Source organism: Neophocaena asiaeorientalis, unplaced genomic scaffold (assembly GCF_003031525.2).
Source record: "Neophocaena asiaeorientalis asiaeorientalis breed wild unplaced genomic scaffold, Neophocaena_asiaeorientalis_V1.1 scaffold218, whole genome shotgun sequence".
In the NCBI taxonomy this organism is placed as follows: domain Eukaryota; kingdom Metazoa; phylum Chordata; class Mammalia; order Artiodactyla; family Phocoenidae; genus Neophocaena; species Neophocaena asiaeorientalis.
This window is the reverse complement of record NW_020172818.1, coordinates 12,555,819-12,570,610: the sequence shown is the minus strand read 5'-3', so window position 1 is coordinate 12,570,610 and position 14,792 is coordinate 12,555,819. Positions and strand designations below refer to the sequence as shown.

At 50.8% G+C, this 14,792-nt stretch overlaps 1 protein-coding gene across 1 annotated transcript in view; it reads left to right on the top strand.

Moving 5' to 3' along the window:
• The window catches only part of CRMP1 (collapsin response mediator protein 1), a gene marked incomplete at its 5' end in the record, with an annotated part of 74,043 nt that overhangs the window by 41,410 nt on the left and 17,841 nt on the right, over positions 1-14,792 (top strand). Inside the window, 5 exons of the mRNA XM_024741773.1 lie at positions 3,549-3,617; positions 4,904-5,024; positions 7,705-7,861; positions 10,755-10,896; positions 11,572-11,742. Of these exons, the coding sequence (XP_024597541.1) occupies positions 3,549-3,617; positions 4,904-5,024; positions 7,705-7,861; positions 10,755-10,896; positions 11,572-11,742 (660 nt within the window). The remainder of the gene's footprint in view (positions 1-3,548; positions 3,618-4,903; positions 5,025-7,704; positions 7,862-10,754; positions 10,897-11,571; positions 11,743-14,792) is intronic.

The following is a 14,792-nucleotide window of genomic DNA, read 5'->3' as shown; positions in this document are numbered from 1 at the left end:
ACAGCCAAGAGGTATATCCTTGAGCTTCCTAGAGGCCTTAACTTGATTGAGAGGATCTGGGGGCACACCCTCAATTATCTGTCCCTCTCACATTTTACTATTTACTATGAGCAGCAAGAAGAAGCCAGGCAGTACCTTGACAGTTTGCTGGGGACTCTCCTCAGCTAGATCCCTGAGTTCATTAGACACATTTGCCCCTTTCCCCATCACCACAGGTGACAGTGTTGCCAAGCTTTCTGCTACTACATAACAAGATTCCCCTTCCTCCAGTTTTCAATAACAGATGCCTCATTTCCTTTTGAGCTCTCACTAGCAAGGTCCTCAAAGTCCATATTACTACTAACAGTCCATTTCAGACCAGCGTTCTCTAACACATGCCTCGAAATTCTTCCAGCCTCCATTCACTGCCCGCTCCCAAAGCCACTCCCACATTTTTAGTTAATTGCAATGGCAGCACCCTACTTCTGAATACCAAAATCTGTTGCAGTTGTCTGTGGCTGCATAACAAATTACCCCCTAAATTTAGCATCGTCAAACAAAAAAACATTTTCCACGTCATGGTCCTGTGGGTCCGGAGTCCAGGTGTGGCTTGGCTGGGTTTTCGGGCTCAGGGTCTCTCACCGGCTGCCGTGAAGGTGTCAGGCAGGGCTGCAGTCATCTCAGGGCTGGTCTGGGGCAGGATTCCTTTCCAGAGGGTTGCAGGATTCCCACTCAGAGGGTTGCTTCTAGGATTCAGTTCCTTGCACGCTATCAGACTGTTGTCCTTTATTCTTTGATGGCTGTTAGACAGAGGCCCCCTTGGTTCTCTGCCACATGGGCAGCTACAGCATGGTGACCTGTTTCCTTCCAAGTGAGAGAGCAGGAGAGGGTGAGCAAGGGAGAAGTGGGAGTCCCTTTGTAACCTAACCTCAGAAATGACATCCCATCTCTTTCCTCGTGTTCTGCTCATTGGAAGCAGGGTGCCAGGTCCAGCCCACGTGCAAGCAGAGGCAGGCTCACTGTGAGCCTCTTAGAAGCTGTCCAACACATGTATCATAGGTTTGCCTGGTTTTGAACTTCATGAACACGAAACCACACAGTAGGTACTCTTTTACATCCGGCTTCTTTTCTTTTCTTTTTTTTTTTTTGCGGTACGCGGGCCTCTCACTGTTGCGGCCTCTCCCGTTGCGGAGCACAGGCTCCGGACGCACAGGCTCAGCGGCCATGGCTCACAGGCCCGGCCGCTCCACGGCATGTGGGATCTTCCCAGACCGGGGCACGAACCCGTGTCCCCTGCATTGGCAGGCGGACTCTCAACCACTGCGCCACCAGGGAAGCCCTACATCTGGCTTCTTTTGATCAAAACTAGGTTTGTGAGATTCATCCCTATTGTTACCTGAAGCAGTAGTATTCTCTCTGTCATCATGGTGTAGAATTCCACTGCAGGGATAGATCACAATTTGGTTCTTCAGTTGATAGATGTTTGGATAGTTTCAAATTTAGGACTACTGTGTATAAAGCTTCCTTAAACATTCTTGTTCAGTCTTTTGTTAAACATATGTTCCCACTTCTGTTGGTAAGTACGTAGGAGGGGGATTTCTGGGTCGTGGGTGTGCACATATTCAGGTCTTACAGTTACTGCTACCCTGTTTTCCAGGGTGTACCAACCTGTATCCCACCAAATGTGTGTGAAAAGTTGAGTTTGGAGTCCCCAGTTCTTAAGCTTTACATCAGGGAATTCTCAGCTTTCCTCGCTGCCAACTTAGGATTGAGTTTTCTCAGCTCCAATAAATCTGTTACCTTTTGTACATCTGCTTCCCAGCTTCCAAAATTTTGTTTCTGTTATCTTCTCTGCATTCTCTTGGTTCTTGTGTACCCTCTCTGTCACTGTAGCAGAGTTTCAGGATGGAGTAAAAATAATGTGTGTGCTCAGCCCATGAATTTTGACTAGAAACCTACGCTAGTCTTTTGTGATCTGTGTTTTCCCCCCTTACATCATCTTTTGTCCTCCCTCCTTTTTTCTCCTCCTTCCTTCCTTCCTTCCAACAGAAATAGTAACTGACATTTAAATAATCTTCCAGAGGGATGTCTCCGTATCATAAATCTTGTTGTAAACAGTTTACAAAAAGGCCTTGTAAACACCATCTTCAAGAGCTGACATTATTCCATTCTTTACTTAAATCCACCCCAGCTGTTAGCTCTTGAAATTGTTTCCAGCTTATGTTCTTATAATAAACTCGAGCTTAATAACCATAAATGCACAGTTGAAATTAGGATTTTTTTTATTGTCGATAGTGCCTGGGGCTCCTCTGTGTTCCAGAAAGATGATACAGAAACTGCGCAAGTTAAAAGTAGCAGCACAGCTGACACCTGGGCAACGTAAAATTATTAGTTTTGAGATACTACAGTATTCCTAAGGAGGGGGCACCTTGGAGCAAATAGATTTGTATCTGGGCTACAATGGCTCAGGGAACCATTTCATTTATATGATAAGCTTGAGGTAGAGTTATCCTGCTAGAAAGACAGGTACCAGGAAGAGGAAGCTACAGTAGAGAAAATGAGAGCTGGCTGACCATCAACGAGCCCTTACTATACACCAGGTATCGTGCGAGCATTTCACATCTGCCACCTCAGTGATGTATTATGGCAACTCTGGTGTGTAGGTGCTGTTGTTTCCAATGTAAAGGAGAGAAGATTAATGAAATAATGCCATTTGCAGCAACATGGATGGACCTAGAGGTTATCATACTGAGTGGAGTAAGCCAGACGGAGAAAGACAAATACCATATGATGTCACTTACATGTGGAATCTAAAAACATGATACAAATGAGCTTATTTACAAAACAGAACCAGACTCACAGGCATAGAAAGCAAACTTACGGTTACCACAGGAGAAGCGGAGGAGGGATAAATCAGGAGTTTGGGATTAACATATACGCACTACTATATATAAAATGGAGAACCAACTAGGACCAACCGTATAGCACAGGGAGCTACTCAATATTTTGTAAACCTGTAAGGCAAAAAAATCTGAAAGGAATAGATAAATGAGTGTGTGTGTATAACTGAGTCACTTTGCTGTACACCTGAAACTAACCCAACACTGTAGATCAGCTACACTTCAATTTAAAAAAAAGAAGAGAACCTTGAGGCTTAGAACGGACAGAGACGGTTCTGGAGCTGGATGCCCAGTTTGATTTCTGCATCCATGTCATACCCAAACACCACTCGTCTTCCTTCTCTCTTACCCTGCAGCAGAGACTTGGAAGTTGGAAGAGCGCTGGGTGGTCTTTAAGGCTAATTTCGTATAACCCTACTTCCTCTCACTGGTCCCATGGTGTTGAATAGAGCAGGTGTGGACAGGGATATCCAGGGTTGCAAAGGGGGAAGGTGGGCAGGGGTAGTGGAGGGAGCAAAGAAGCTGTGAATCGCCGCAGCCCGTTAGACCCCATGCAGACCACTCCCTGTCCTGGGCTCAGCTGCCCCATCTGTCTAACGGGGCTGGAGGATTGGCCTCTCCCAGCTCTGACATTCTGTAATCACTGACTCATTCGTTCTTGTCTTGTAGGAACAAAAGCGGATCTTAGAGATGGGCATCACGGGTCCTGAGGGCCACGCTCTGAGCAGACCTGAAGAGGTAAAGGAGCCTCCACTGGGTGTGACTCTGACATAGCTGAGAGCTCACCCCGATGCTGTTCCAGCTGGAACAGCCCGGCTAGAGTCCCCGTCTCCGTCTCACTTGCCCTACATGAGCACCCCAGCACGTGTGGTCCTCTCCGGGTCTGCCCTCGGGCTTGGGAGCCCTGGGGCCTGCAGGTCGATCAGAGGAGCCTGGAAAGGTTCTGCCTCTCCCAGGGCCCGGGAACTTCACACCATAGTCCTATGGACACTTCAGAACCCCTACTGAGGACAAGGTGTATTTGATGACAGGAAAGTGGAGCCCCACGTCCCAGGCAGAGGACTTCAGAACAGCTGCCCTTGCACGGACCTCCCATCTGCTGTGCTCTAAGACTCGACAAGGGACGAATCCCCTGGGAGTGAAATGGCACATGTGTGGCGGGACACAGCGGGTAGAAGGAAGGCAAGCAGGTTGGGCATGGAACAGGATGGATGTCCAGTATTTTCTGGTGTCTCATCAGATCATAAGTAGTCTTCCCAGACCTCTGCTCTAGGCCAGCCTGTGCCAGACATGGGACCCAACACACGAGTACACAGACTCCTTACCCGGAGGCTCCTGATCGGGCCCAGTGCTCCAGACGTGAGCTCCACGCCCACGAGCTGGTTTCCCAGTCCCTGGTGAGACCAGGACAGACCTGAGACAGTGTCTACAAACCCTTATAGCACGTGGACGTTGCCACCACCTTCAGGCTTGTGAGCAGCCTGGGGACCCTTCTGGGTGTGGCTGGACTCCTGGCACGTGGCTGTGGCTTCCTGCCAGCCACTAGCAGCTCGGCAGACTGGAAATTAAAACAATACATCACGGGTCCCTTAGTCTTCTCTAGCGGGGGGCAGAGGCCAAACCCAGCAGCGGGTGGTCTCACTTGGTTATTGGACAAATGAAGGGAGGAATGCATGTTGGACACCTGTATCCCCTGATGTCAGGCATTTTATAGGTAACCGACCACTTTATGGGTCTCTCGACTCTACTGCCTAGGCGATCTCCTTCTAACAGAGCGTGCAGAACACTTCCAAGCAAAGGAAAAACATAATTCTGCCTTCCAGCCCTCTAGCCAGATACGTTCTTAGCTTTTCCTTCCTTTTGAAAAATCTACAGTATTTTCCTCTCTTGATGCCGTAGATTTCCCTCTGACCACACTTAAGGAGAATCACAGGAGCCTGGTCAGGGAGAGGCCTTAGGAACTCAGGGTGGGTGGTGCCTCCCACCTCTCCCTCCCGTGACCCATGTATTTGGTGTGTCTGCAGCTGGAGGCCGAGGCCGTGTTCCGAGCCATCACCATCGCGGGTCGGATCAACTGCCCTGTGTACATCACCAAGGTGATGAGCAGGAGCGCGGCGGACATCATCACCCTGGCCAGGAAGAAGGGTACGCAGCCCAGCGTGTGGGCCTCCTGCGGGAAGCTGCGGGGTGAGGAAGGGGCGTGTCCAACAGGCTCACGTTCACTGACGGAGCCACTCCCCAGGGCAGAGACATTCTGCCAGTTGCCTGCAGCCTGGGCCCTGTAGGCCAGGTTGAAAAGGGAGCTTGGGATGGTGGGTAGGCACAAGGTGTGCAGGCGTTTTCAGGTTTGATTCCTGGGGTGCCGTGGGCCCCGGGTGTGATCTTGGGTAAGTGGTCTGAGCTTCGGTTTCCCCATTTGTAGCTAAGGTAATTATCCCCTCCTTGTGGGTCACACGAGACCGTGTATCTTAAAGATCTGTGAAGAGTTCCAAGTTCTCCCCTGGGTTTCACATCAAAGAAATGATGGAGCCAGGGCTACATCAGCTCTTGGTCCCTGCCCGCCCCCTTTCTGGTCCTCTCTCTGGGCCCTTCATCCTGGGTCCCCTATCTAGGGCCTCTTAGCGGGTACCTGCACCCAGGCTCCACCGTGGGGCCCACACAGAGTCTCAGCTGCAGGTTGGGAAGCAGGAAGGTGTTCTTCCAGAGCCAGAGGGTCCGGGGACAACCCCGTGCTGGACATCAAGGGAGTGTGGCAGGAAGGCAGCCTCCAGCTCTAAGACTTGGACACAGTAATTAACCTCTCTGAGCTACTGTTGTTTCATCTCGAAACGGACCCGATGGGCTCACAGATGTGAAGTTCCAGCCAAGTCCTTGGCGGGTCCCGAGGGCTCCTGAGGACCCTGGGGCACAGGTGCCACTGGTGCTCTGAGCGGCTCTGACCTGTGTGGTGCCCATTCCCCAGGAGACTCAGAGGAACCGCCCGAGTGTGGTCCCCAGGCCTTCTCGACTGAGGCCCACAGTCCCCAACACCCACCAGAGAATGAAGGTTGCCCAAAGCAGCCTTCCTTCCCTAATTCAGCTCCAGGACCTGCAGGCTTAGCTCGCCGGCACGCTTAATTCAGGGTGAGAGAGAGAGAGAGAGTGACAGAGCGGGTAGCACACGTCACACGAAGACAGTCGCTAGAATCCTTTCATCCTGTTGACATTCACCAAGGATGTTCACCACCCGGACAAGGTCCACCCGTCTACTTTCTGGGAGTCGTATGAGGTTGACCGGCAGCTCTGGGTCAGAGGGGGCAGCCGGGTGGAAATCCACAACAGCCACACAGCTCTGACTGCATCCACCACCCTCTGCATGCAGGATGCCCCTCCTTTCTTACAGGAACCCTTCACGGGAAGTGTAAGTGGCTCTATTCTTAAAAATCTTTAATTATGTGTTTTATTTCACCTAATATATCCAGAATATTCATTCCAAGTGTAATCAGTGTAAACGGATTAAGATATTTTGCATTATTTTTCTGTACCGTCCTCGAAATCCAGTGTGTATTTCACCCTTACAGCACATCTCCACTCAGACCAAATGCCTGAAAGCCACATGTGGCTGGTGGTTTCCGTGTGGGACAGAGCAGCGTTGAACCCCAAATACCTAGTTTTAGTATTTTTAAGGGCAAGCCGACGAGTAGAGGCATTGTACAGAGAGTGATCTAGGTTAGCACAGCTTGCTGAGGACCAGCCCCAGGTTAAAGATGAGGAAACTGCCGCTCAGAGAGGTAACAGGAATCTGGAAGCAGCGGTAAGCGTGCCGGCGAGCTAAGCCTGCAGGTCCTGGAGCTGCCGAGAAATAAAGCGACCACCACCCTCTCGTGGCTGTTTCAATTTAAGTAAAGTTAAGTACACTTTTTCAGTTGGCTCCTCAGTCGCGTTAGCCCTGTTTCTTGCGCTCCAGGGCCACGTGAGGCTGGTGGCTGCTGTCTTGGGCAGAACCGTCCAGAGCAGTCCCAGCACTGCTGTGCTGTTGGGAGTTGCCGTCCCAGAGCCAGGCTGCTGGAGCCCAAAGCCTGCCTCTCGCTTGTCAGCAGGGTGGCCTCGGACTGATGCCACAGAACCCTGGGCCCACGTCATCCCGTTGGCACTCTCTCTGCTGCGGGGATTCTCACTTGGGACTTTGCCCCTGGGGTTTTGTTCTGGCAGAAACACACGTGGCCCACTCCCTGGAAGGCAAGCTGGACTTTCGGGAGAGCAAATGCTCAGAAAGGAGCCCTCCAGTAGTGGGTTGGTGGCCGCACGTCCTGGCCCCTTCGCCCCTGTGGCGTGGGATGGCTCTGAGGCTCCCGGGGTCCCCAGTGCACTGAGCTGCGCGTGCCCAAGGCCATGACTCGGTGATAACTCATCTTTCCTTGGCTTCTGTCTCTGCCTTGTGTCACTTCCTCAGTCCCCACCGAGGTGTTTCCTGGAATCACCTCCGAATAAAACTCTTGAACTTGATTTTTCCTTTGAAGATCTGCTTTTGGCGGAATCCAAACCGAGACAGCACATCAGGTCTCTGTGGTTCAGTTGAGCATCGTAAAGAGAGATAATAGTCAAATCCAAATGCTAAAAGCATTCACAGTCCAGAAGGTTGCTGAGCAGGACAGCGGGGCACTGAGCGCCTGGTGGCCGAGGAGCTGGGGCTCTGGGGTGTGTGTGTGTGGTGAAGCCTGGGGGAGGGATGGGCGATTTATCCCCAGTCTCATTCTCCAGCCTCGAGATTCTACTTTCCTGCACCCGCATCTCCCATGAGAGACCGTTCGCTCTCAACCACGCGTGTCTGTGTTTGCCTCCCAAGGCCCCGTCGTTTTCGGCGAGCCCATCGCTGCCAGTCTGGGGACGGATGGCACCCATTACTGGAGCAAGAACTGGGCCAAGGCGGCGGCCTTCGTGACCTCCCCTCCCCTGAGCCCGGACCCTACCACGCCCGACTACTTGACCTCCCTGCTGGCCTGGTGAGAGCCCCGGGGGTGACGGGCTCGTGGGCCTGTGCAGCGGGGCAGGACTTTTGGGAACGGAGGGTTGAAGGATAGGAAATCGCAGCTGGTTCAGACACACTTGGGAAGGGGCCTTGGGCTGGCTGCCCGGGAGACCTCAGAACAAAACCCCGGGTTGTTTACAGCAGGCCTTTGGGCCTTTGAGTCAGTAACCGCTCCATTCATGTTTATAGGTCACCTCCCATTCATTCAGCGGTATTTAAGCACCTTCTGTGTGCCTGGCACTGTGGTGTATTGGGAAACACCCAGAATTAGGAATGTGAGACCAGGATCCTAATCCTGCCTCAACCCCTAATTGGCTGTGTCACCCTGGCCACGTCACATAACCTGTAATGTCTCTGCCTCAGTTGACGCATCGGCAAAGTGGGGAGAATACAGTACCTACTGCAGAGGTGGGTGTGAGACAGCGTAGGTAAAAGGCCTGGAATTCAGGGTTCACAGCGGCCACTGCATTACACTCTGCTTCCTGCACACAGTAGGAGCACAGCTACTTTAACCCCTTCTCTGCCATCACCCAGTGTGAGGGAAGAACACTTAAGGCCATGGGAGAAGGCTAAGCGGTGAGGTGTGCAGGCTGCTCTGGAAGCGGAGATGCAAGCCCAGAAGGCTTTCTGGAGGAAGTGACGTCAGGCCCAGAGCCAGGGGATGCATAAGAGTTTCCCTGAGGGGCAAGAATAAAGTGGGACTTCTAATCAGAAAGAACTGTAAGGGGGTGAGGGTGTGTTCTCCTTTTCCCTAAATGCTGCAGCAGCCCATGACATACCTGGCGTCTGCAGCCCGATGGCTGGTGGGCAGCTCCAAGTCCAAAACAAACCCCCCATCTTCCCCCATGAAGCTGCTGCTCCCACAGTCTTGCCCATCTCAGGAGATGGCAGGACACGGACCAAAGGCCCTGGCATCTGGCCGCTTCTCGCCCCCTTGGCTGCAGCCATCCTGGCTCAAGGGCCATCGTTTCTCACCTCCTGACAAGGCTCTCTATTTTCATACTGCCCCTTCCACACCCTTATCGCATCACAATCTGTGCTCAAAAGACGCTCAGATATTTTAAAACCGAAATCAGACCAAGCCAGCCCTCTGCCAGGAGACCTCCAGGGTCCTTTCCTCTCAAAGAGAAACACAAGTTCCCACAGTGTCCCTCAAGGCTGAGCCTGATCTTGCCCTCGCTCCTCACTAACCTCGCCTGGTCCTCTTCCCCCCTTGGCTCCCTCGGTCCATCCCACTGGTGTCGCGCTAACTAGACCCCAGGCAGGATGGTGCCACAGGGCCTTTGCACTCACCCTACCCCTGCCTAGCACTCTTTTCTTCGTCATCTTGCGGTTTGCTCTTTGCCAACTTCAGATCTCTGCTGGAAGATTTCTTCTCAGTGAGATAGTTCTGATCATCTTCTTAAAAACGGCAGTCCCAGCGCTACCCGATCACCCCCGCCACTCACCCTAACTCTCATTCTCCTGACTGTATGTTCCTGACTCCTGCCCCCCGCTCACCCTGCACTGGAATGTCAGCTAATGAACACAGGAATTTGTCTCTTTCTGCTTATAGATGCATCTCCATTGCCTAAGACTATGCCAGACACAGGAAGTGTGCAACACATCTTTGTTGAATACATGAGTGAATGTCACATCCAAATATATTTCTGTACGTCTACGTGATTGCTGACATGCCCTGGGGCCCCGAAATGGAGGCTGGCCCCTGCCCTCGTTGAAAATCACACAATAAAGCTCCACTTATTCCATTGATTCAGATGCCAGTTAGGGGCTCATCATATAGCCCCAGAGTATTTTCTCTCCAAAGCCTGAGTGACAGAAACGCAAACCCAGTGAGCTTGTGTCACTTTGCTACAACCAGTGAATAGCATTTTGTCCTCCCGGCACAGCACAGAAACGTTAGCCAGGCCTTACCTCAACAGCCTTACAGAGGGAGACCAAGGTCAGCACATTATGGTTTCCCACGTGACCTGGCGGAGACACGAGGCCAGGGACATGACCATCCTTCCAGCGCGAACATCCGTGACTCCGTGAGACACACTGGCACGTGCTGGAGGCTGGGTTTTATTCACTCACTTATTTATATATTCAGTCACTCATCCATTCATTCATTGGCTCCACTCAGCTTTTTTTCTTCTTTTTTAAACATTGAGATAAAATTCACGTAGCATAAAATTCACCGAGCACTCGATTTTAAAGAGAAGAGGTGGAGGATGGAGAGAGGAGCAAGGGAGTTGGCATCTTTGGCGCCTGCCGTGCGCCAGGCAAGTAGCTCATTGTCTCCTCAGGGTGATCCGGGATGGAAGGTTCCATTCTCTTCCATTTTACGCATGAAGAAAAGAGGAGTGACTAGCCGGGCCAGGAGGTGGCAGTTCTGGGATTTAAAAGCAGACCCGCTGGATTTGCAAAGTCAAATTGCATCAGGGGCTGTTCACGGGTCTAGTGAGATGCATGGAAGCAGAGTCACTCTTTTGGCCTCTAGCATCTTCTGTTCTCAGCAAGTCTCTCCTCACAGATGCCTGCAGCATCTTGAGGCCTTGTGGGCTCTCTCTGGGGGGTGAAAGAACAGACCCACTGCCCCAGGATCAGAGCGTTTTAGGGCAGGAGGAGGCTGACCCGGAGAGCCTTACCTGGACCGGCTGGAGCCCACACTCAAACAGAACCCTCTCCCGATGCACAGGCCTCTTTCCCGTCTTCAACAAGACACCAAAGGCCACAGGGCCTTCCGGTGTCACTCAGTAAGGCCTGTGATGTGCCCCAGATCTCTGTGGGGTTTGAGTTTCACAGCCTCCTTGGGCGTCTGAAGTCAGGGTCCGCTCCTCAACAGGAGCTCAGGTCTGAACCCCACCCTGTTCTGTCTTTGCCAGTGGAGACCTGCAGGTCACAGGCAGCGGCCACTGTCCCTACAGCACTGCCCAGAAGGCGGTGGGCAAGGACAACTTCACTCTGATCCCTGAGGGCGTCAACGGGATAGAGGAGCGGATGACCGTGGTCTGGGACAAGGCAGTGGTAAGGCGGCGCCGTCTCCCTCCTGGAATATTCTAGAAACACCCCTCCTGCCCATCAAAGCCATGCATTATGCACTTCTGGTTCTTAAAATTCCCTTCTTACTTTGAGGCAGAAGCAGAATGCACTAGGAGGGCACACGGAAAACACGTGACCCTTAAGAACGCAGCGCGAGTCCTGTGGTGCCCTTTGCATTTGCAGATGTGACAGCAGCTGTCCTTTAGTCTTTGAGGATGAAAATGTTCTGTTTTGTTTTGTTTTGAACCACATCTTTGTCCACGTAAAGATGACTTTGTAAACTGTGTGTTCGGGTTTAGGGTTGAGAGTGGGTATGGAGGCTTCCTGTTGCGTAAGGAATCCCCAGGTCACACCTTGATCACTCACTTGGAAACAGTAGATTTTTATTTTCTGTTAAACTTGCGCCCAATGAAACTGACCAGATGTCAGGGTGGCCGTTGTGGAAATGTCATCACACCTCTGAACGGTTAATTACGTTTCCGCTCTGATGGAGCCAGGCCTCTGGCACTCTTTCAGGGTGGCCTGGTTTCAGCAGGGAGAGGAGAAAACTCCAGAGTCCTTGTAAGGACTCCTGTTGGCTGGTTTCGATCTGTGCCTTCTGGTCTGCCCCTTCTGGTCCTGTTATGAGATGCTCTTTTCACCAATGGATCTTGTCTTCAGGCTACTGGCAAGATGGATGAGAACCAGTTTGTTGCTGTTACCAGCACGAATGCAGCCAAGATCTTTAACCTGTACCCCAGAAAAGGGCGGATTGCCGTGGGCTCGGACGCCGACGTGGTCATCTGGGACCCTGACAAGGTGAAGACCATAACAGCCAAGAGTCACAAGTCGGTAAGTCCTGGTTTATCAGTGACACTCCTGGCTTGGGTGAGCAATTCTTGCTCTGCAATCATTTTAGAAGCCTCTGGTTAAAAATGACTTAACGAATTTGCCAACTAGAATGTGATCTGATATCTGGCATGACTCGGTCTTTCAGATTTCTCCTCCAGTTGGAGAGACTGGGAGAAGGGTTTGGAGCAGGCTCAACTAAGCTGTTCTTGCATGTGTCTCTCCCACGTCTCTCTCTCTCTCTCTCTGTCTCTCTCTGGGGCTCCTGTCTACAGATGCATGCATTCTTAAACAGCTGACTCTGCTCCTAATTCCATGGAGCAAGCCATCAGGCTCAGAGAGGGGACGTATAAGGTCCAAGATTCTTTCTCCAATTTACTTATCAAGCTGGAGAGGGTTTGATCTGCTATATCAGAAATCCACTTCAGTTCCACTTCAGTTCAGGCTGGGCTCGCAGTCATCAAAGGAAAGGATTGGACTGACTCGTGCACACCCTCCCGGGCTCCAAGCCCCAAGCCTATGGGTGTGGGTTTTCTCTGCCCTTCGTGTCTTACATGCCCTTGATTTCTTCACTCATCCGTCAAACCTCTAACGATGCAGAGAGACATAGGACATCTTTCCCTCCCTGAGTGCTTGCTTCAGACCCACTCTGCATGGTCAGCAGCAGTCTTGGGTCCAGATTAATGTTCACACTCAGAAGACACAGAGTCCTCAGCCTGGTCCCTGGTTCACCAAAGTCTGTTACAGGGCGTGGGCTGGGAGGCAGAGCGTGTGCACACGGCATCAGTCTGCGATGGGAGTCCTCACCCCCCTCGGCTGCCATTCCCCAGCCCAGTGGTCACTTGCTGGTGAGGGGCGAGACCACGTGCATGGGGACAGAACACCAGGCACAAGGAAGCCTCAAGAGAAAGTGACAAGGACCACATGAGTGTGGCCCCCAGGTCCCCCTCGGCCACAAGACCCATGGCCTGGGGACAGAGAGGTCTGTCCAGCTTATCAACCAGTGGTCATTCTTAAAATAACCAGAGCTCCCTGATGACAGGCTGGCTTCCCTCACCCCCCTCCCTGGGGACAGGTCAGGAGGAAATGAGCCTGAGGTAGCCTCCCCTGGAGAAAGGTTTATGCTGTTCTCCACACTCACCGCCCAGCAGACACACGACTCCGTTTTAATTACTATGGACGCGGTGATGTGCACAGACCAGGTGGGCTCTGGGAAGGCAGGAGAGGCACGCTGCCCCCCAGTGGTGTCAGCTCACAAGGCCGTTGTGGTCCAGGGAAGAAGAGGACACTGGGTCAAGGAGCAGGGGTTCCAATTGTTATCAAATTCCAAATATTATCAAATATTATCTTGTAGTTACTCTGTGCTTACATTTTCCATACATCATCTCACTTAATACAATAACCTTCTAAGTTAGGTATGTTATTATTTATGAATAAGTAAGAAAATGGACAGAGAGAGGATACGTGTATTAGTCTCCCGGGGCTGCTGTCACAAAGTACCACGAACTGGTGGCTTGAAACAACAGAAATTGACTTTCTCACAGTTCCGGAGGCCTGAAGTCTGAAATCAAGGTGTCAGCAGGGCCAGGCTCCCCTGAAGGCTCTTGGAGAGAATCTGTTCCATGCCTTTCTCCTGGCTTTTGGTGTCGCTGGCCATCCTTGGTCTGTAGATGCGTCACTCCGATCTCTGGCTGTCTCCCTATGTCTTATCATCTTATAAGGACACCAGTCATTGGATTTAGCACCCACTCTACCCCAGTGTGACCTCATCTTAACTAATTACATCTGCAATGACCCTATTTCCAAATACAGTCACATTCTGAAGTACTGGGGGTGAAGACTTCAACATACCTTTTTGGGGACAATTGAACCCATAATAATAAGTCACAGACCTGAGATTACCCATGTGAGAAGGAATGTTTCAGATTCGTTAAGCTTGAAAAGCGTGCCCTCTCTGTCCCAAGCCAGATTTGAATTATTTTCATAATAAGAAGAGGACAATTCAGGATGCCATGAGACCAGTTGGCCACAGCATTTTTTCTGTTCCACTTTCTCTGTTTAAAGCAATGCAATTCACACAGTGCAAGAAACAAATGTTTTTTCAGAACATGAATCGAAAAATGCTGTCTTAGAGGTTGGTTTTATTTTTTCAGTTTTTTTTTTTTTTTTCCTTTTGTGGTACGCGGGCCTCTCACTGTTGTGGCCTCTCCCGTTGCGGAGCGCAGCCTCCGGATGCGCAGGCTCAGCGGCCATGGCTCACGGGCCCAGCCACTCCGCGGCATGTGGGATCTTCCCAGACTGGGGCACAAACCCGCGTCCCCTGCATCAGCAGGCGGACTCTCAACCACTGCGCCACCAGGGAAGCCCTATTTTTTCAGTTTTAAAAACATGCCTTTTGACAATGAAAATCATTTCTTATATCTTGATCGGTGATTAAAAATTTAAATCTACTTTTCTGTAAAAAGAACACAACTTTTATTCTTTCATATATTCGTGGGAAAAGTATTTGCTTCAAAGTATCACCCCATAGGTCACATACATGCTTGTATATCCAGAGACTACCTAGTTTTTTTACAGTCTTTGTTTAGATGTAATTCACGTGACATAAAATTCACCATTTTAAAATGTACAGTGCAGTAGTGTTTAGTATATTGAGAAAGTCGTACAATCACCGCTACTAATTCCAGAACGTTTTCATCCCCTCAGAAAGAAACCCAATACCCATCAGCAGTTATTCCCCATTCCCCCTCCCCAGGCCCCTGTCAACCACAAATCTGCTTTCTTTCTGGATTTGTTTATTCAGGGCATTTCCTATAAATGGCATCACACAGTATGTGGCCTTTTGTTTCTGGTTTCCATTTACCTGGTATCATGTTTTGAAGGCCCATCCACACTGTAGTAGGTATCAATCCATTCCTTTTTATGGTTGAATAGTCTTCCACTGCTTGGATAAACCACATTAATCCATTGATGGATATAAACATATACCATGCTTATCCACTCATCAGTGTCAGGCTATTTTTTTTTTTTTTTTTTTTTTTTTTTTCCCCACC